This window comes from Scyliorhinus torazame, chromosome 5 (assembly GCF_047496885.1).
Source record: "Scyliorhinus torazame isolate Kashiwa2021f chromosome 5, sScyTor2.1, whole genome shotgun sequence".
Lineage (NCBI taxonomy): Eukaryota > Metazoa > Chordata > Chondrichthyes > Carcharhiniformes > Scyliorhinidae > Scyliorhinus > Scyliorhinus torazame.
The window spans coordinates 259,603,744-259,627,060 of NC_092711.1; the positions used below are offsets into that span (position 1 = coordinate 259,603,744).

The window sequence follows — 23,317 nt, forward strand, 5'->3', positions numbered from 1 at the left end:
CGCTCTCGCTGACCTCTTGCTCAAAGCGGGCATAGAATGCGTTGAGCTCATGAGGCAGGGGTGCGTTGGAGCCAACGATTTTACATGCCTTCACCTTGTAGCCTGTTATGTCTTGCAGGCCTTGCCATAGACGGCGGGTAGCTAGCCTGGGACTCGAGCTTGGTCCGGTACTGTCTTTTGGCATCTTTGATGGATTTCTTTAGATCATATCTGGCTTTCTTGTAGAGGTCAAAGTCGCCTGACTTAAACGCCTCAGACCTAGACTTCAGCAAGCAGTGGATATCCCTGTTCATCCAGGGTTTCCGGTTGGGAACACGCAGATTTGCTTATTTGGCACACAGTCTTCTACACACTTACTAATGCAGTCAGTTACTGTAGTGGCGTACTCGTTCAGGCTGGTCGCAGAGTTTTTAAGCACTGACCAGTCCACTAACTCTAAGCAGTAGGAGATCATCTGATTCCTCAGACCAACAATGCACGACTTTCTTTGACGAATTCTCCCGCTTCAGTTTTTGCTTATAAGCCGGGAGCAGGAGCACAGCCTTGTGGTCAGATTTGCCAAAGTGTGGGCGGGCGATAGAGCGGTAGGCATGTTTGATATTTGTGTAGCAGCGGTCCAAGATGTTTGGGCCTCTGGTGGAACAGGTGACGCGTTGGTGGTAACTTGGTAGTACGCTCTTGAGCTTGGCCTGATTGAAGTCCCCAGCTACAATGAACAAGGCCTCAGGATGTTTCGTTTCAAGGCCATTTGTGAATATTTCGTCCAGTGCGATTTTCACGTTCGCATGGGGTGGGACGTAAACTGCTGTCAGGATAACGGAGCTGAACTCCCGCGGGAGGTAGAAGGGGTGGCAATTTAGCGTCAGGTATTCTAGGTCCGGGGAGCAGAAACTCGCCAGTGTTGCTACATCTAGGTACCAGGAGGTGTTGATTAGGAGTTAGTTAATGTAACTAAATATAGACTCCATCTACGTGTCAATCGGCTGTTTCTTTTGTACTGATGTCACTTTATTTTATAGCAAGTTAACTTAAATGTTTTACTTATTAGCAGCTTTAGCAGTTTAATTCGGCAAGCTAGAAATTTAATACAGTACACACATTCTCCCAGTTCTAGTTTAAATCAATGCCCAAATTTCGAGGAAAGAAAACCTTAACACTCATCAATCAATCATTCACATGCAGTCATGTGGTGCCACGCCTCGATTTCTTAATGTTGATTTCATCTCTTTGTGCTCTCTCATGATCTCAGCCTCTGTGCTCTCTCTCTCCCTCTCTGCATGGGTGGGTGCACTCTGTGTCACAATCGGCGCTCCTGGTCCCCTCCCTCACTCTCTGTGTTCTCTCGTTCTGTGATCTCTCGTTCTCTCTGTGTCATCTCTATGTTGCTGCTTTAGCCCCACTGTACTCTCTAACCTCCTGGTATTTTTGACGCTCCTTCTCTCTGTCACTCCTTAATTCCCACTGTGCTCTCTGATATTCCACTGTTCACAAAGGGCTCTCTCTCTCAGGCATTGTTTTATCCCCATTGTACTCTTCGACCTCCCACATTCTCGCAATGCTCTTTCTCTCTTTCCACAGCTCCTTTATCCTTTTTATGCTTTTGGAACTCCTGCTTTTCTGAGTGTATGCTCTCTTTCATTTCTTCATCCTAGCTGTGTTATCAGACCTCCCGCTACTCCTGCAGTTCCCTCATCTCTGGTCTCCCTGGAAGACTTCGACATTTGTATCAGCAAACATGGAATTTCAGTGCATTGTAGCAGGCCTTTAAGATATTCCATGAGGCAGATATTTCTGATCACTAGCAGAAAGCCTTTGTGCTTCTGTGCATACAGCAGTATATTTTTTCTTGGCAAGAACGAATGAGTTCTGATTTAGAAGTGTTTCCAACTGCAGCTTGCCTGAAATATGCAATTCACGTGATCCCAGATTGTATATTCAATATTAAACTGGACAAGCGTTGGAATTTGATACTTCAATAAGCTTCTTCATTACGGTCTCACACTACATATTTCGATTATAGTCTTAGCACAAAACACAGTATTTCATCTACCCTTAGAAAAACTCAAAAGAACTTATGACAAAAGCTCCTAAAATATCTACAAGTAAAATCAACTCAGAGAGGCTAATAAGATTTATCAAAGGGTTCAATAAGGTTGAGATATGCATTTTAAGGTTTCTGACCACCATGCATGGGTTTCCATTACCTGTTGGCCTGTGCAACTTCTTGGCTGGTGGAAGGGTCCCATGCTTCTTTATATACTGCATCACACCTCAGGGCCTCTTCCAATTTCTCCTCCAGCTCTACTTTCTGTCCCTTTAATTTTTCAATTTCTGTCCGCATTAGCTCCAGCTCAGAGTATCTGTATGCAGCAGCTGATTTTTTGGTCCAATAAATATCTTCACTTTTGTTTGCGTTAGCTTTCAAATCTTGTTTCATTTTCTCACACTCCAATCTGAATTGGTCTCTTTCGTGCTCCATGTTTCCAAGCTGTAAAAACATGAGTCATTTACTTCCTACACTTTGAGTCAATTTACATTTACAGTCCTTTCAATAACTCAAAAAAGCACATTTATTCAATTTAAATGTGGCATTTTCCATTCTTCAAATGAAATATAATATAATGAAGGCAAGCAGATGAAAATCAAAAATAAAGACTGTCCTTTTAAAATATTTTTTGAAACTGTTCCATATGACTTTCCTAAGCTTCTTACAAAATAGCTATACTTCAACTTAGGTGTAGGGGCAGAAGTAGGCTATTTGGCCCATCAAGTCTGCTCTACCATTCAATGAGATCATGATTGATCTGATATAATCCTCAAATCCACTTTCCTGCCTTATCCCCATAATCGTGGGTTCCCTTACTGATTAAAAATCTATCCATCTTATTCTTGAACGTACCTAATGACTCAGCCTTTATAGCTCTCTGTGCTAAAAATTCCACAGATTCGCTACCCTCTGAGAAGAAATTCCTCCTCAAATGGGCGACCCCTTTCTCTAAGATCACTCCCTCAGGTCCTAGACTCCCCCACAAGGGAAAATAACCTCTCAACATCTACTCTGTTAAGCCCCCTGAGAATCCTTTTGATCTCAATAAGGGCACCTCTCATTCTTCTCATCAACTCCAAAGCAGACTAAGTGGTTTAAGAATAGTGAGTATTTTTTAATTAAGAGGCAATTTATACATCAGGAACAGATCTTCAAAATGCCTCTATTTGTTGCAAAATTATAAACTTATACTTTTTAGGTGTTAATGGCTTTGGAATGAACACACACCGAGAATCTTATCCTGTTGGATATTTTGCATTGGTGTCCAATCGCCTGAGCATTCACTGGTTCCCCATGACTCCAATCTCTTGCTAAATCTTACTGTGGATTTAAAGTGAACATAGGTCTTGCATTTGAGGATGAAAAAACTAAATAGTCAACTCAATTTTTCTACATGTTTATGAAGATAATCAGCAACTCTAGCCAAATGTGTGTCTCAGATGTCCTTGGTATTCTTATGAAAGCATGGATTGTGGTAAAAATGCTGGATTGTAATCTGGTCTGTAAATTACAAATGTAAATCACTTGAGATACCCAAATTAAGATACTGCAGTATGTTTGGATAGCATCTGCCATAAACTCAATGACCGTAAACTGGCTTTAGCAGGAATTTTCTAGCACAGCAAGATTACTGGGTACTTCTGTGTTTTTAGAATATGGTAGGAAAACTGTCGATACTCATGGAAAAAAATCTTAATTAGCCACCATCCACCTCACCAGAATCCCGACTGCTGAAATGTGACTTCTGAGATTGTGCCCTCACAGGATAGTTATCAAGGTGTCATCAGGTGTACGGTCCTCAACAATGGAAATGATAATATATATTTTTTTAATTTAGAGTACCCAATTATTTTTTTCCAAGAGGAAATTTAGTGTGGACAATCCACCTGCACATCTTTGGTTAGTGGGGTGAATCCCATGCAGACAAGGGGAGAATGTGCCAACTCCACAGTGACCCGGGGCCGGGATCGAACCTCGGCGCCGTAGACAGCAGTGCTAACCACTGACCCACCGTGCCGCCCCAATGGAAATGATAATAGCATCAACGAAAAAAAAAATGGAGATTCAAGTCTGAAAAAAAGGTCATTATCTCATGCTGTTAGAACAGAGGTTAGAAAAAAACAGAAAATGCTGGAAAAACTCAGCAGGTCTGGCAGCATCCGTGAGAGAGAAACAGAGCCAACAGTCAAATATGACTCTTCGTCAGAACTCCTCCACTTGTTGGAAATGTGTTAATTTTCTAAAGCTGTTATGGATAATTGAATGTAAGTATCTGTGTTTTAAACACAGGGCATCTAGCCAGCTTGATGGATATGTTTCAGGTAAAACAATAGTTGTTATTGCCCATGTTAACTACTTTCTTTAGCTTTTTTAGAGTTTTCTTTAACTTTAAGAGTTTCCAATAGATAACAAACAGAAGCAAATCTGCCAAATCAGAAGGTCCTTCTAAATACAAAATTGAATCCCACCAGACCGCTTATCTTGACATCTAAGGTGGATAACCTTCTGGATCACTGCTCGTACAGGTTTATGAACTTACCCAAGAGTCAAAAATATTAAGTTCCCTTGAAAGTCATGGATATTTTATTCACTCTTGGTTGGATTACCTGTTGCATGGATATGTCCTGCACAGGTCGCTGTGATGTGGACCAGTTAGAACTTCTTTTGTCATTGGATTCTCAGAATTACACAGGTATATGATTCAGTAGCATTTAGATCAAGATGGCTGATATCTATCCAATCATGAACCGGCAACAAAGTGTGTTCCTGCTTTCCTAATGTTGAGTTTTAGGAATGAATTCACACCATATTTTTGATCCATCTGCTAAATATATGGATCAAAGTCTGAAATGGGATGTTTAGATTTTCCACATTCTTACTGGATATTACTTTGGTTAAAAAAAAATTCTGGCAGGGCAAGTGGAATATTTTGACCAATCCTTAGATATATCCCTTTCTGATCATGGTCTGATTTTCAGAATGGGAAAATAAAGAGGATGATCCTCGGGAGGAGTTGATGTAATTTCCAGATTTAGCTTTCTTTGCTACCCGAGTCTTGTCCTCTTAGATTGAACTTGGAAAGTTTGACAATGATTATCGAGAAACAAATCTGTGATTTATCTTAAGGTAACATCGTTATTGTAGAAACGACCTTACTGGAACTTGTCATGTGAGAGTACCTTTAAGACATGGCTGTTAAGCAATGTACCTTTAAGATAACAGTGATGTCAGAGAGTGGGTGGAGCGGAGGTCAGGTCAGCCATTTTGCAGTTTGAAAAAGAGCTTGTGTGTGTCTGTGTGTTTCCAGAGAGCTGCAGTTTGGAGGAAAAGAGCTTGGGAGTGTCTGTGTTTGCAGTGAGCTGAATCTCTGCCATGAAAGACCATCTCTGGGTCATTAGGGTGATTTAAACTCATAATAGTAAAGCCTTTAACCTGATGTGATTCTGTTTAAAGGTGTTAAGTCTTTTGGACGTTTCGAGGGGTGGAAGTTTAGAGGGGTGGACCCTTGGAGGTTCCTGCACCCAAGGGAACGGGAGTATTCGTTTTTCTCAGCGGTCCATAAGGTACACTCGCGGATCGACTTTTTTGTGGTAGGGAAGGCTTTGCTGGCTGGAGTCAAGGGGTCAGAATACTCTGCAATTGCAGTGTCAGATCACACTCCACATTGGGTGGATATGGTGCTGGAGAAGGGGGCAGCGCAGAGACCGGGGTGGAAACTGGATGTGGGGCTTTTGGGGAACCAAGTGTTCTGTGAGAAAATTGAAAAGGTAATTAAGGAATATGTAGGTTTCAATTGTACGGGTGAGGTGTCGAAGGCAGTCGTCTGGGAGGCTCTAAAGGCGGTGGTGAGAGGTGAGGTAATTTTGTTTAAGGCCAGGGTGGATAAAGAGGAGAGGTTGAAGCGGCAGAGGGTAATAGATGAGATGTTGGAGGTAGATAGGAGGTATGCAGAGGATGGGGACCTGGCGAAGCTGGAAAAGAGGAAGGAACTACAGGCGAGCTTCGACCGACTGTCCACCAGTGAGGCGGTGCGCCAACTGAGACGAGCAAGGGGTGCAGTTTATGAACATGGAGATAAGGCCACATTGCTGGAGGAAGTGTTGACGACAAGGGGACTGGAGAAGGGGGCAGTGTCAGCGGTGTATGGAGCTATTCTGGAAGAGGATAAGGCACCACTGGAAGGGATCAAAGCAAAGTGGGAGGAAGAGCTGGGAGAGGCTATAGAGGAGGGGGTCTGGTGTGAGGTGCTCCGGAGAGTGAATGCCTCCACCTCATGTGCGAGGTTGGGGCTGATACAGCTGAAGGTGGTATATAGAGCGCACCTCACGAGGGCGAGGATGAGCCGATTTTTTGAAGGAGTAGAGGATGTGTGTGAGCGTTGCGGGGGGGGGGGGGGGGGAATCAAGTTCATATGTTTTGGTCCTGTCCAAAGCTAGGGGAGTACTGGAAGGAGGTGTTTAGGGTAATTTCCAAGGTGGTGCGTGTGAAACTGGACCCCGGTCCCCAAGAGGCCATATTCGGGGTGTCGGACCAGCCAGGGTTGGAAACGGGAGCGGAGGCAGATATCATAGCCTTCACCTCGTTGATCGCCCGAAGGCGGATCCTGCTGGGATGGAGAGCAGCCTCTCCACCGAGTGCCCTGGCGTGGCGGGGGGACCTGTTGGAATACTTGACCCTTGAGAAGGTTAAGTTCGAACTGAGGGGAAACTCGGAGGGGTTCTACAAGTCATGGGCACTATTTATTATGCACTTTCAAGAACTGGATCACATCGAACATTAGTTGGGGGGGTGGGGGCTGCGTGGATTAAGGGTGACTATGGGTAATCCCTGATTCCTTTTTTTCATTTGTTTATGTAAACATGTGTGCTGAGGTTTGGGGGTTGGTGGGCGGATGGGATCGTTGTGATTATGGGGATTGACATATCTTGCGAACTATTGTTTATTGTTGATGGGTGTAAATGTGGGAGAAAATGTGAAAAAGGAGAATTAAAATATATATATTTTTTAAAGTCTCTTGGCAGCTTGAAGGAACATTTTGAGGAGTTATTTACTGTTGCAATATTTTCGGAGTTATCTTTGAAGTAAGGGGTGTTAAGAGATCCAATGTTTATTTAAGATGTTAATTTGAGTTCATGGAATAAACATTGTTGTGTGTTTAAAACCCACGTGTCCATAATTGTAATCCCACACCGAGGGAACAAGCCGTGTGCTAGGAAAAGCAACAAATACATTAAAGGGAGAGGTTGGTTGAACTCCGTGATACATTTTGGGGTTCTGAAAACGCCTCGCCCATAACAAACTGAAAAAAAAAATGGATATGATGAAGTGTTCACTGTCATTCCTCTCTTTCATATGTATCTCTTACTGGCAATGTTAAGAATTAGGGAAAATTAAGATTAGGAAATGAAACTGGGATAAAACAAAATAAAAAGGGGAATTCATAAGGACAGCTGTCCGAAGGGGTGTTTTGATATGCAAATTGTCATACCAGTGAGAAAAGAAAGTATTTACCTATGTGACTCAATGGGAAAACAATAGGGTATAGAAGAGGTAACTCCAAAGTGGAGATATAAAGGAATTGGCACTTCTATACTAAAAGCAGTGTTTACAGGATGGGTAACATCAAAGGGAAAGAATGATATATCCATAGCAGAATAACTGGAGAAAGGGGCACAGTAGAGGCAGCTACCATCACAGCCATGTCCAGCTACAGAAAACAGTTTCCCCTGAAAACAATTTATTGCTGAAAGGGCAGTTAGTTAAAATCCGGAACTCAAACTCAGGAAATTACGCTTTCGCTGAAACTGAAGATTGTTTTCCCAAACATGGACAAATAAACTGAGCGTGATAATTATCTGCTGGATTTAGCTCAGAGTTATATAATATTGGATGATGTTTGGGAACAAGGGGTGTCTCAGAGATCAGGAAAAGTAGGTAGTTGGGAACAAAGGGGTAACTTCATCTGATACTATATGTGTGCATAGCCATCAGTGTAGTTAAGTGTATGCATAGCCGTCAGTGTAGTTAAGTGTACTGTTGTGTGTATTATAGGACTTCTTGTCATGTGCTTTTCCTTTAAATTAATAAATATTCTTTATTAATTGTTCACAAAACAACTGGATTATTCCTCCCTGATTTGCATATCTTTTCTCACAGGATACCAAATTGATAACCTACACCACTAACAACCGGTATTCCAAGTTACCCTTCTGGGTTTGGGGATACCTTTGCACTTAACATCAGTGGCGCTCTTAACAGCAATATTAGGAAAATAACTTAAACTTAACTATCGACAAAATATTACACTTGGGGTAAAAACGAGAAGCCATATGGAGCAAGGATATGAGCTGTTTGGAAAAAAAATACATATTGTTAATGAAGCCTGATGAATTATAGAAAACTTTGTTATTTAACTAGTACAACATATTTCAACTTTAATTTGTAAAGGAATAATATTTTATCATTAAAATTATATTCATAGTGGCTTTCACAAAAACCTAATTACAGTAAGTAATTAGGAAAGCTAATAGAATGCTATCATTTATTATGAGGGGAATTTAATATAAAAGTAGGAAGGTTATATTTCAGGGCATTGGCGTAGTTATCACATCTGGCGTTTGGTGTACAGTACTGATCTCCGTATTTAAGGAAGGGTATGATTGCTTTGGAAGCAGTTCAGAGAAGGTTTCTTATAGTAATACATGCATTGGGCGGGTTGTCTTATGAGGAAAGGTTGGACACGCTAGGCTTGTATCCACTGGAGTTTGGAAGAATAAGAGGTGACATGATTGAAACATACAAGAATCTGATGTGTCTTGATAGGGTCAATGCTTCCTCTTGTGGAATCTAGTACTTGAGGCCACTGTTAAAAATAAGGGGTTGCCCATTTAGAACAGAGATATGGAGAATTTTTCTCACTCAGAGTGTTGAGTCTTTGGAACTCTCTTCCTCAAAAGGCAGTGGAATCATAGTTTTAAATATTTTTAAGGCAGAGCTAAAATTTTTGATAAGCAACGAGTTGAAAGGTAATCGGAGATAAATAGGAATGTGGAGGTTAAGATTAGATCAGCCATGATTTTACTGAATAGCCGAGCAGGCTCGAAGGGCCGAGTGGCCTACTCCTGCTCCTAATTTGTAAGTTCTCCAAACTTTATGGACCAATATTAAAATTTGTTTCAAGAAAAATATTATTCCTTTCTGTTTGTCAGTGGAATGCAATTGCAGCCGTTGAAATTTATCACAAATATTCAGCCTTTGTCCTATTGTTGAGCCTTTTCTCTTCTATCAGCCTTCAAACTGAGCAGGTACTTGCCTGTTCTTTCAATTGATTCCTTTCTGACGAGCAGTTTTCCATTCTCTTTACTGCATCTTGTAACTGCTGGGCCAAGACATCACGTTCTTGCATTACTTTTGTGGAATATGCCCTAATTTCCTCAAGGTTCCAGCTTTCAGGCCCAATAACATCCATATTTTCTATTATGCATGGTCTCTCTGTAGTTTTGCCTTGTTGCTGTCTTTCGATTTCGTGGTACTCTAGCAGTTGTTTTGTTATTTGTTCTATTGTGATAGCCTGATCCTCATTTTCTTTTTTAAAGCAATCTCTTTCTGTGGTTCTTTCATCTAATAATTTCTTTGCATTATCCAGTTGATTCTCCAGAAAGTGTACAGTGGCGGCAGTATACTTCTTTGTTGCATTTAAATCAATCTCATGAACTTTGTGTGTTGAAACATCTCCTTGTGATCCCGTATTAGAAGGTGGGTTCGTGGACTCATTCATGCCACTGGAAGTTATTTCAATTTTCTTTATAACAGCAAGTTTATTGGTCTGTGTTCCTTCTGAAATAAGTACTTTTTCTGCAGAAACATGATTAACTGGCCTACCATTATTTGAACCATTCTCCTTAACAATATCATTGCCATAACTATTTTCCGTGAGGCTAGAGAACTCCATTGGTTCTGTTTTTTCTTGCTTGGTCCTTTGCTGAGTAATACTGTCTTTGGACCCGTGCATACCTGCATCATCTATGATGATGAGGTCATCATCACTGCTGCTGCTGCTGCTTCGTCTGGTGGAATTCACCATTTCATATTCCAATGATTGGGTTGCCTCAGGAGTACCTGGAATCGCTAATCTTCCTGCGCTTTCTTTAAAACGTTTTTTATTCTGGTTCTTACTTCTTGGGCTCTGCTTTCGTTTGTTACTAAGGGGAGGAAATTAATCACAAAAGTTATTCTGTTTGTTATTATGGGGAGGAAATTAATGACAAATGTTATTCTACAACAGTTCATATACCAGTCATCTTTCACTTAGTTTTTAAGTCGTTTTAGAATTTTTCTGCAGAATTCTCTTTTATTCCTTCATGGAATGTGAACGTTGCTGGAATGGCCAGCGTATATTGCCATCCCTGTTAGGTTTTCACCAGGTTATCATACTGGCATGTCAATAATAATTTTTTCTTTTCTCTTAAAACTGCTGATTCATGTTGGCGTACAGTTCCATGTAGCAGAGGTGCACTCTCATACCTTGAATAAGCAGTCAATTAATTGCTCATTGGTGAACAGTGACACTGAAGGGTGAATTTCCATGAGGATTATTCTGCTTATCCGCAGCACCTTTGGTAGAAGGATTACTGACACTCCGGAAAATGGTGCAACAATTAATGACATAATTTTTTTGAGGTTTCTGCAACAAGGGCAGGGAATTCACCCAGAGTGGCACAGCTTGCTTTCACCAACCATCCCATCAGGGAACCACAGATATTTTTTAAACAACTTGTATAGTTTAATTAATTCCTTCTTTTTTTTTAAACCAAAATGTTTGAATTGACTCCTGTAATATATACCAATAAACATATAATGCCAGAAACAGATGCAATGTTAAATCATCAACCTGCTCTGTCCAAGGCTGGAGGATACAACACGTTCTTCATTCGCATTGTCTGAAAATGCTGCACTGAGATTAGCGGAGCACGATCTTGTTCTGCAGCCCACTTCTTCAACCACCTCTTTCTCCTCCTCCTCACTTTCTCCTGTATCAAAGTGACCTTTTCTCTCCGTTGAAGATGCCAACTGGGATTGCTGCTACCAGGTAATCAAAAAACAAATACAGAAAGCGAACCAAAATGTCAGAATCTGTGGGAAATAGACAAATTAACAACTGACCAAGTGTGCTGTGGGCAGCTACACTAGCTTTAGATATTGTTTTCTGTCCTAGAGACCTAAATCTAAATATTGGTAACATAAATGCAGCCAAATCACTAGACTTAACTATGTGGCTTTTAAAGGATAAATAATTATGTTTACAATATGCAATGACATTAAAAAGGACAGCATATTTCGAGCAAATTATCAATTCATTCAAAAAGAATACCTTTACAATTGTACTGGAAATAGATGAGCCAAACTAAATCTCTATTAACATATTTTGTCTGCATCAATACTTCAAGATCAGAGCAATTCTTCTCTGAATCACTTAATTGATGTCAGTAAAAAACATATTCAATGGTCCTAAACATGTTTCAATTTACTGGGGTCTAATTGCCCCATCAACAAAAGCTTCCCTCAGAAGTTCAGAGAGGATGTAAGGTACCTCTCCAAAAATTAGCATTTGATTGATTTTAGTAAATAGTTCATCTGACATTCCAAAAAAAAACACAGCACAGACCTCCTTTCTCAGCTCCAGTTGAGACAGATCTGGGTTCCAAATCTTAAAAGGATAGAAATTTGCGCAATATTTACAGCGTTATGGTATACTTTTCCACACTGTCTAATAAAATTGTTCTGGTGTTGACACTTGCAAAGGTGCCAGTTGTACTCTGATACCTCATCCATGTGGCTATTCTTATGTAAGCAAGAATCAGGTGACTTAAATTGACTATGGAAAAATTACAGTTCAGCCTATTTTTGTCCACACCTACTCTCATGCAGTTTATAAGAAAGGTGATCAGGGACATTGTATTTTCTATTACCTTTGTGGCCCAGGATTGCGGAGACTAAATATCACCACACTACTACCCTAGATTAGATTGGCACAAAGTAGCAATTGAACCTGGGATCTTCCAGTTTTGTATGGATCAGCTCCACCCCACACGGTGCCTTTATCGCCTTGATCCATACACAGGAGGAAGATCTGTGAGAGGATGGAAGGGCCTATAACTTGGAAAGCTGAAAGATTATTTTAAGGTCTGGAGCAGCAGGAGATAGGTCCAAATATAATTTTAGTTTTGTTTAAAATTAATTTTCTAGTATAAGCTGGAGTACAATAAGAAAGGAAACAAAACAACAGCAAAGTATAAATCCAAACATGATACTGCTGAAAAAATGAAAACATTCTAATCCGTGTTATTTCATGCACATGGTGCAGAAATTCTACTGGTCCTTAAAGGATCATTAAAAATTGAGTTTAATTTCCTTTGGTAGGGCACTGCTTGATGAACTTGTAAAATCTCTATTTTAGCATAGCTGTCAACCTATAACAGGGTAATGACAGAGGTACCAAAACCAAAAGGAAATTTGTCATGATTGTGCTAAGGAAATTAAACTCCTCAATGTGGTTTGTACATAATGAAACCGGATAGGTATTACCTGCACAAATTATTGCAAATGTGAAACATCTTTTTTTTCTAACATTTCTCTCTTTCTTGCACCACAAAGGATGGTTGGTGTATTTCAACCAACAATCTCACAATGTAAAATAGCAATATATCTATACCCTTCTTCAGTCTGTCAATCTACAGCACACTTGAAAACAAAACTGAAAAGAATTACAGAATTCATATGTTCACCTACCTGTGATGAACAATACCCTTTAACTGAGGCACTGAGATGTTATCAGAGAAGAGAACAAGCATTCAATCAATCACAGAATTTTTTTCAAATACTACACTACACAGGTTAACGAAAGGCAATGATTGTGAGATTCCAACTCAATGCTAAGTTCAGGGAGCAATGTGCCTCCACCTCACATAAACCCAACTGTAATTTTAATGCACTAAAATTTCCCTCACCTGACTGTCAGAAACAGAGACCTCAGTGAAATACAAAAATTCCAGGAGATTTAACTTAATTATTTTAACTGAATGATTAACCCAATCAGCCCCATGGAAAACTGATGGGATCGGGTCAAATACTGGTTTGCAACTTATTCAACTTTATTCTTCATTGACTACAATGGAGTGTAAAAGTATGTAAATCTTGCATTTGACCTGATTTTATCAGTTTTGGGTACAATTATTCCCACCGTGCTTCATTTTTATTGTCCAATTCATTCTGAAATGTTAACTACCAATGTGTTTTGTGAATGAAAATCGTTATCACTGGAAGTTTGGCTGGTCTGTGGGTACAAGAAATAGAGGAGGAGGAAATAAGTGATGGTTTTACAGCTATTATAATTCCAATGCTAATATCCTCCAACACTCTAGCTGTCTTGGAATACAGAGTAATCATAATCCAGCTGTTGTACAGAAAGGATAAAAGGTTCGTTCATCAGAAAAAGGAACATCCTTTCACAGGTATCCAGGCCACGATATGGGAAGATTGTGACGTAGCATAATGTTACTGGGCTAGTAATCCAGAGGCTCAGGCAAATGCTCTGGAGACTAGGGCTCAAATCCCACTGTGGCAACTTGTGGAATTGGATTTGATTAAATGAATTAAAATATATAAATATATCACAATAAATAAAATATTAAAAATCATATATAAATATTAAAAATTCTGGAATTAAACTAGTCATGGTGACCTTGAAATTACTACCGATTGTCTTAAGAACTCATTTGGTTCAGTAATGTCCTTTAAGGGAAGGTAATTTTCCACCCGTAACCTGGTCTTGGAGAATGTGGTTGACTCTTAGCTGCCCTCTGAAATGGCCTAGCGAGTAACTCAGTTAAGGTTGGGCAACAAATGCTGGTCTTGCCAGTGATGCAGACATTCTGTGAAAGAATTTTTAATTCCATTTTGTTCCCTGCCTCGCCATATAGATTCAGATTGACCCAAGTTAGGAACTGATGTCTTCACTGAAGACATACAGTAATGCACTGTGCAGCATTTACAGCTACAAGGCACTGACCCTTTGCTAGAATATGGAAGTCCTCTACTATCTCACCTGGCTATTCCTCATGTATTCACCAAGAGTATTAGTAACCTATTTAAGCATAACCATCAGAGCCAAGACCAATTCTGTCCTCATTAAACACCTACATAGGTAAACATATGCACCTTTTTTACATACAGTCACTGGATAGCGATGAGAAACAGGTACCATAGCTGATTCTTTTGTCCCGAGCCTATGGGCACTGGGGGAATTTCTTGCACCCTAATTGCTGTCTTGACGTAGATCAGTTAACTTGAAGATGAGATAGTCTGATCTGAGTGGTTAAGTACTACACTCTACTACAAGTAGTGCCTTTAAATCACTGGGGACACCGCATGTTTTAGTCTGCATTAACTGATGCTGCAGTCATAACTTAATCTGTTATCATAGTTCATTGTAAATTACCATCTGAACCACAATCATTGTGATTTAAAAAGAAAGTCACACGAGCTTGATATAGGAACTAAAGCAAAAATAAAACCAGAATCAAGTTGTAATCCACCTGAACATTGCCTCTGTAAACTTTTCTTTTATAGTTCTATAGGCAAGCAGCAAACACCAGCAACCGCTCAGTGGTAGAATGAACATATTACATTTAATTATTTTCCTAATAGTTCATTCACATTTTAGCTACATGGGGAACGGTAAGTAAGCTTTTCGGTAGAAAATGTGGTAACATTCTTAATGCAAAAACATCATTAGGCATGCCACAGTGAATAAGAATCTCCGACAGTGAGGGTGAGGTTCTCTCTAAACATGCAAGGAGCAGTAGCATAGCCAGGGGGTTGTTAATGGTGTGAGCGAGTAAAGGAGACTAACAGAGGAAAGATAGAGCCATTCTGAAGAGATTAACGTCACCATTGTCCCCAGACAGTGAGTCACAGTGTGGAGTGTGGACTTGAAGTTCAGAACTGAAAGCAGACCTTTTAAGTGGCAAAGCATCTTGAGCGAAAACTGGGCTGAAAATTCCAAACGGGAGGAAAGGGGCAGGACACCTCTCTAGCATTGCCTGTAAATTCAAAATGCTAGGGTTTAACAAGTAAAAAGAAGAAATCACAAGGAACTTAGAAAAACAATGACAAACAAGTAAGAGAGAAAAAACACAATGTGAGAAAACAAATTGGAGGTTAAATTGAAAAGAAGGAATGCAGGTGGAAAGGCAGAAATACAAAGAACAATAAGTTACAAGCATGAATGGGAAAATAAAGAGGTAGAATGGAAGGGAAAAAGTACAACAAAAGAGAAGCCACATAGCATTTGAAGACTTCCACAGCAATCATTCAAAACGTAACCGATTAAAAAAAATTAAAATCTGCTGTCCTGTCCTTTACTTACTGATTTTTAGGAATTAGTTAGAAAACTTCCTTTTTGACGTGTTAAGCAAGAAAACAAATTTAAAAGTTGCTGTCATGCAGTCCTCAAAGGCTGAGCGCAATTATTCCCAAAATCATAACACAAACAGTTCTTGAAACATAAAAATGAGGAGGAGGAAATACGCAACATTATGCAGGTTTCTTATCCTTAGTAACAGCTATGCGGCTTTTGTGAAAAAATATGCAGCACGAGGCTGCTGGGAACAATCTTAAGAGCGGTGAAAACAAAGCTCGTTGAGAACTCTGAAGAAGCTAGTTTTTCAACTTCAAACTAGTCATTAAAGACTTTTATATTTTACATAATGTTCCTTTGGAATTTACCAATAACAGGATCAACTTGTATTCAAATATTGCCATTTACATAGGAAACATCCAAAGGCATTTCACAGAAACCTGATCAGGCAACAATTGACACTAAGTCAAAAACAATGAAAGCATAATGGCATTTTTTTTAAAAAGAAGAAAATTCAAGTATACAATTCAGATTGAAGCTATGCGGTTAAAATTCTTTGTATTACAGGTTGAGTATCCCTTATTAGAAATGCTCGGGGCTGAGTGTCACGGATTCCGTATTTTTTCAAATTTTGGAATTCCAAGTTGCAAAGACCCTCGGATGCTGCTCGGAGTCGCCAGATGTTGCTGTGTCTGACGGGGGTACGCGGCTTCCTTCCCGACAAGGAATCAGGTATTGTGTTCAACTCTTTTGATGCAAGAAACTTGTGCCATCAAATGGAAGGATACACACACGCATGTGTGTTCAGCCACAGGAACGGGACACAGTACTAAGAACAGCCGACGCTGAAGAAGTGTGGATTTCAGAGCTTTTCGAATTTCGAATGTGGGATACTCAACCTTTATATCCAACAGTTGTATGTGAGGGACTCTCATATCCTTCCAGTAAGAACAGATTAATTTGCAAAGAATATCCTGACATATGAGGTATGTGGTATAGTTGAGCACAGGATAAAAAGCATATACATGTGTGCAAAGCTTTTGTAAAATCTACTGACATGTTGAAATAAAAAGGTGACTCTAACTAAATTGTGTCTTTACTCCTTTCATTGCTTCCTCCAAGTGGTGTTCAACATGGAATAATACTGAAAGGTCCATTTGGGGGGTGGGGGAAAGGTGATCAGCACAAGGTTCTTTGGTATTGTGTAACCTATAAGTATAATGCTTCATGGGGTTCAAAGTCATTTTGGAGATGCCAAGAGCTATTGCCACCTCAAATCATTCTATGCCCACATCTGGTAGGTCTTCCTTGAACTTGAGACAAGCTAGAACCAAGAGGGGTGACCCTGAGTATCACAAGGTCAGCTTGTTCCTTGACTAGTCTATGGGGCACCTCTCCTAATTTGGGGAATAATTCCTAGGTAATAGTGAAGAGGTATTGCAGGACTGTGTCAGTTGACTGCCTGACTCTTGTCCTTATAGAACAGCTGGGTAATTACCAATAGGTTAATGCAATATTTAAAAAAATATTTTGCATCCCATTGACTGTTTGCACAGCAGAGTGACTTGCTGGACCATATAAAGTCAAATTTGCAGTGTTTACTGGAGACACATATGTGTCAGACTGAATAAGGCTAACAAATCCCCTTCTCAAAAATACATTAATCGATCACTTTTGTTTTTAATGACAACTGAACTTGATTACAAATATTTATTGAATTCCAACATCACAAGCAGCCATGGTACATCTCAGAAGCTTGTTTGATATCATAATCACTACATTACCATGCACACCAAGAGTGGCTGAGTAATATCATCACTAACCAAGCTTGCCAAGTCCTGAATGAGTTAGCTGCAAGACTGAGTCTTTATCAGGTGGGGAAGCAACCAACAAGATGAAACCAATCGTCCTCCCACATCAGTCAGACACATCAGTCCGGGATAACATGGCAGGAGCAAGCTCTACACGTTTCTTGTCCATCCCCAGTTTCCCTCAAAATGGTGGTAGTGAGCTCCTTCTTGAACTGCTGCAGTCCATGTGGTATAGGTGTACCTATAGGGAGGGAGGGAGCTCCAGGATTGTGAGCCAGCGGCAGTGAAGGAATAGCAATATATTTCCAAGTCAGGATGGTGAGTGAACCACCAGGTGGTGGTGTTTGAGGTATCTATCTACTGCCCTTGTCCTTCTAAACGATAGTGATCGTGGGTTTGGAAGGTGCTGTCTATGGAACCTTGGTGAGTTACTACAGTGCATCTTGTAGATGGTACACACTGATGCCACTGTTCTTCAGTGGTGGAGAGAGTTAATGTTTGTGAAAGGGTGTTAGAATTGTTGAACAGGACATGGATTTTTGTGGCTGCAGCAATCGTAAGAATGGAGAGGACATGTAGGAAGGTTGTCCCTCATATCCCTCTCACCCTTACTTAGCGGTCCTGCTGCAGGATCTGAGGGACTGCAGTGAAGTGAGTATACCTCTCCAACCAAGCAGACATGCATGGAAGTGACCAAGGAATTCAGCGACAGAAGTGTGGACCTTCCAACTGGAGATAGTTTACCAAGAGGGTCCAGGACATCTGGATTGCAGTTAAGGTGAGTGGCATAACAATTTCAGGTGTCATACCGCACACTCTGACTTTCCCAGTATTCCTCTGCAGAGCACTACTCAGAATGTATTTCCTTGCAGCTCCACTCATTCCTCTTTCTCCAAGCATCTCACTTCCCTTTCTAAGCAGTCAGCACTCATACTTACCCTCATCCTATTATCCTCTCATACCCATGCCTCACAGTCATCCTCCATGAATGTTACATTTCCCTGCTATCCACACAAACTCTTACCAACACTCTCTTTGCTTTCTCTACTTCAAGGAAAAGAGGGCACACAACCTCAGGGAGAGACAGAGAGCAGCCCTAGGACCTTGCAATGACAGCCACTGGCAATGCGTGTCCACCTCACCCACCGAGAAGGAGGTCTTATTCCAAGAGACTGCAGATGTCAGCAACGACGTGCCTTGAAAACCTCCAATGAAGGTGATGCTCATACATGTTTAGAGAACTGATCCTCAATGTAATCATTGTACTGATGGTCATGTCTCCTTGGTGCTGAATCTCTGTGGCCATCCCCTATGCCCTGGGAAGTAGTATGTGGCTGAGGAAAAGGCGGCTTGTGTTAGTGTTGCTCATGCTACTGGTGGTGTTGTATGCATTGGTGCTCCTCTTGCTCTTTGTCAGTGGTGCAAGGTAAAGCTGTATAAGCTGCTCCCATGTCATGGTGAAGGCTGGCAGCAGGGAAGTGCAGCTGAAGGTGAGTGATGTGCTAGACAGGTAAAGTAACTTCTCAGAAGTTGGCAATTACTTGTCAAGTACTGAAAGCACTCTGAGGTGGGATGTGAGCAGCAGCCTCTTATCTGGCCGTAGTAGGAACTTCTCCGTTTCACTGAGCAAAGGCTGATGACAACTTGCAAGTTTCATTGAAGTAGCACCCCTGCACACTCACTCGCTTCAAATGACCATAGCGAGTCCCACACAACTCATGAAATAGATCTATTGCCTATTAAATCTAGAATCCTTGGTTAAAACAGATAATTGCTTACTGGAATATTTAAAAGCCTTACCCGACATTGGGGGGCATCCCGCTCGAGTTCAAACCTGCTCAAGTGCAAGTTGGAAGAGGGCAGGATAATGTTCGGATCCCAATCCAATGTCACTTTTAGGGGATTAAAATCCTCCTAATCCCACCCTATTCCGGGAAACTTCCCAAGAGAATGCAGAGCTCGAAATATTTTCGAAACATTTATTTTCTCCTTTTCACAACTTGGTTTGAAAGGTATACTACAAATTGTTTTTAAGTTTATATTTATTAAGGTTGATCACTTCTGTGTCACCTGAAATGCAGTTTAAATCTAAAACAGAGTAAAGAATGACCTCTCTGGTCTCCTCTTTCACCAACTGACTGTAAAGAACGAAGGCCCTTTCTAACCTGTGTAAGTCAGTTATCAACTGAGCCACTGAGAGCTACAAAGTCTTTAATTGCAATATAATTACTCATGCTGAAAAGTTCCATGTGATGATAATAAGAAGTGATGACATTTAACAAACACAGTAATTTCCAGTGAATTCCCAGGGTGAGAGTGGTATTTTCTATGATTTACTTGTCTGAAGGAGGCAAGGTCCTATCTCATTCCTTATATTAGCCTTGGTGAAATGCTACTGAGGATTACCTGTCCATGTAATAGTTCTGTAGCTGTTCAACACCACTAGAGAACTACATCCAAATGTTCCATATTAGATTAAATTTCATCCCAAAACTGTGTTTTCCTCTTAATTATTTACACTAAGGGCTGCCTGCTGTATTAACTTGCAAATAGGGCACACTTTCTCAGGCAAAAGGCTGAGTAAAGGGCATGGTCTACAGGAGTCAAGAATTATTTTTCTGATGGAGAGTTCAATTTGGGGCATGACATACATACAAAAACAGCCTAAAGGTGTGTCTGTAATGGGTTGTATTACAGGCTATATTTTTATCTAAATAGTTCCTTACCACGAGTCTCTCTTGCTCCAAAGACTTCCTGCTCTTTCTTTCCAGACTTTGATCACTGAAAAAACAATGCACATGAAGAAGAAAATCCTGGAAGTAATTAACTGAACTATCAATGAAGTTATTTAGTTTTGTCAAGCTGCAGTGGAGGTAATGATCAGGATGAAGATACAGGTGCTGCAAAGCTCATATTACTTAATGTCTTTTCCAAATTTTATTCCTATTGTCCTGAAGCCATGCACAAGCTAACTGTCTTCTCGTGGTGAAGAGCTAGGTTATTGGTTGTGTGTGAGCTTAGACAGTGAATTTCAACAAGCTATCCAATTGTTGAGATCATCAAAGCTATTCCCAATATTTCCTTAACAGAGGCATTTTACTTTATCCTTTCCAGCAAGTCTGTGTGTGTGAAAAATGGAGGCCATTTTAAATAGAACAGTTACAAAATTATTTAACAGGAATGTTTAAAATTATAAAGGAATGGGACAGGGTAAAGAGAAACATACAGTTTTAAATGATTAAAGGCACTACATTGAAGGAATATGGATTTAAAATTAAATGGGATGTAGGATAGAGAACAGGATAAACTTTTTAATGCTTAAGAGGCTGGAATGCACCATTGGAGTTCATGATTGAAGCATAAGCGCTGTCATCATTAAATAAAAGGTTAGATACATGATTGAAGGAAAAGGGCCCTAATGAAGAAATTACCCATAAAGGGATTTTTAAACATGGTGGGCAGATGAAAAGAGGACCATTGTTCAAATGGAGAATAAACAACAATGTGGACGGGTCCAGTCAAACAGCCTGTTTCTGTTTTGCAAATTAATCAGTGCCAGCAAAAATACTTAACTGTTTTTTAGATGTTTTTTCGTAACTTGGTGTAATCTCATCATCACTTTCCTCTGGCTCCTCAGGTATAGAGCAGTCCCTGAAATTTAAAAAAGTCCAAATATTAGGATTTTGTAACCAAATTCATCCCTTCCCAAGGTGGCTTTTACTTTTCGACAGACAGCCAGGGCTGTATGCCAGTGCCTCTCATCCAACAGTGAAGAGGCTGGAATCATTTTGACATCAGGTGTCCTAATGCAGCTTGCTTTCTTCAGGCTGGTGCAATTTCGGGCAGCATGGTCGGCACAGGCTTGGAGGGCCGAAGGGCCTGTTCCTGTGCTGTACTTTTCTTTGTAATATTGGGTGTTCAGCTGGCAGCAGGTCTGACAGCTTGTGGGAAAAGGGGTGTGGCCAATGGTCATAACCACAGAGGAGAAGCTGGAGGTAATAGCACACTTGCTCCTTCTGGCATCACAAAAGTCATTTAAAATTTAACAACTTTCAGAGTGTATCGATAGTAAAACAACTTGGAGAGTGCAATGTTCAATGATTAGTTCAGTCCTGAAATGTCATTTTGGGTCCTATGTACGTCATAGAACACAAATTTGCATATTAAACAGCACCTAGTGCCTGAGCCAGGGTGGGTGCATCATGAGTTGTGAGCCCAGCCCATTGTTCATCACGTGAACCCGCCTCCCATCCACTGATTCTGTCTACACCTCCCGCTGCCTTGGGAAGTGGGCAGCATAATCAAAACCCCTCCCACCCGGGTTATTCTCTCTTCGCCACTGTGCCACCCTTTCCATCCTCTTCCATCGGGCAGAAGATACAAAAGTCAGAAAACACACACTAACAGATTCAAAAACAGCTTCTTCCCCGGTTACCAGACTCCTGAATGGTCCTCTTATGGACTGAATTGATCTCTCGATGCATCTTCTCTACTGTTGTAGCACTACACTCCATATGCTTCACCCGATAATTAAGTCAATGTGTTTACATTGTGTCTCCTATGTTTTTCATGAAAGGAACGATGTGCCTGGACTGTACGCAGAACAATACTTTTCACTGTACCTCGGTACAAGTGGCAATAAATTTCACAGTAATTTTATTGGAGTGTTAATGTAAGCCTACTTGTGACACAAATAAAGGTTATTGTCTGAAACTAAATCATGCACCTAGTGATAGAACCGTGTATGGTTTCATCAGAGTATCTGATTAAGCACTCATTTCTGCAAGTTATTATCATAGATTATCATGGAATTTACAGTGCAGAAGGAGGCCATTCGGCCCATCGAGTCTGCACCGGCTCTTGGAAAGAGCACCCTACCCAAGGTCAACACCTCCACCCTATCCCCATAACCCAGTAACCTCACCCAACACTAAGGGCAATTTTGGACACTAAGGGCAATTTATCATGGCCAACCCACCTAACCTGCACATCTTTGGTCTGTGGGAGGAAACCGGAGCACCCGGAGGAAACCCACGCACACACGGGGAGGATGTGCAGACTCCACACAGACAGTGACCCAAGCCGGAATCGAACCTGGGACCCTGGAGCTGTGAAGCAATTGTGCTATCCACAATGTTACCGTGCTGCCATCCATCTATGAGGTCCATCTGACCTCATAGAATCCCTACAGTGCAGAAGGAGGCCATTCGGCCCATCGGGTCTGTATTGACTCTCTGACAGAGCACACTATGCAGGTTCACTCCCTGCCCACCCCACCCCACTCCCCGTAACCTAACCTGCACAGCCATGGGCACTAAGGGGCAATTTAGTATAGCCAATCCACATAACCTGCAGAGTTTTGGACTGTGGGAGGAAACCAATGCAGACACGGGGAGAATTTGCAAACTCCACACAGTCTAATCACCCAAAGCCAGAATCGCGTCTGGGTCCCGGGAGCTGTAAGGCAGCAGTGCTAGCCACTCTGCCACCCACTTGAGTAAAAACTAAAAACCGAAAGATCATTCTAGTAACACATAATTCTCCACCACTCCCACCACCACGTGCGTAATCTTATTCATAAAAGTAATCATTTTACCAATTAGATGCAAAAGACTTGGGATGGCACATTCTGATTCCTTCTTACCTGAATTTGGGGTCAGGATTCATGTTACAATACCAGTTTTCTGGTAGTGACTCTGGATCGACTTCTGGTGGTAACTTGCGCCATTTCATGCATGTCTCACATTGAACCCAAGCTTGGTCGGGGGCAGTTCTAAGTGGGAAAGCAATGCAGTAAAATGAGAACAATTACCTTTCCCAAACTATTCTTGCAGTAAACATAATTTTCAAGTGCTGAATGTGGTTTGGGTGAATAGTCACAATCCCAAACATTACAGAAGCAACTGACAGAGGTTGAGGGTCCCATTGTCGAATCATTTATTTCTATAATGCTCAAGGCAACAACTTACTAATAATGTATAACAAATGTACTTAATATCAGATAACAGGATACGCTGACTTCTGACATCAGTGATTCAACAT

General features: G+C 40.9%; 1 protein-coding gene across 1 annotated transcript in view; it reads right to left on the bottom strand.

Moving 5' to 3' along the window:
• The window catches only part of LOC140421080 (MORC family CW-type zinc finger protein 4), a 148,238-nt gene that overhangs the window by 36,380 nt on the left and 88,541 nt on the right, over positions 1-23,317 (bottom strand). The window contains exons 11-16 of the mRNA XM_072505438.1: positions 22,920-23,048; positions 20,849-20,926; positions 20,002-20,056; positions 10,938-11,125; positions 9,360-10,248; positions 2,205-2,488 (exon numbers count right to left, since the gene is read on the bottom strand). Coding sequence (XP_072361539.1) covers positions 2,205-2,488; positions 9,360-10,248; positions 10,938-11,125; positions 20,002-20,056; positions 20,849-20,926; positions 22,920-23,048 — 1,623 coding nt within the window. The remainder of the gene's footprint in view (positions 1-2,204; positions 2,489-9,359; positions 10,249-10,937; positions 11,126-20,001; positions 20,057-20,848; positions 20,927-22,919; positions 23,049-23,317) is intronic.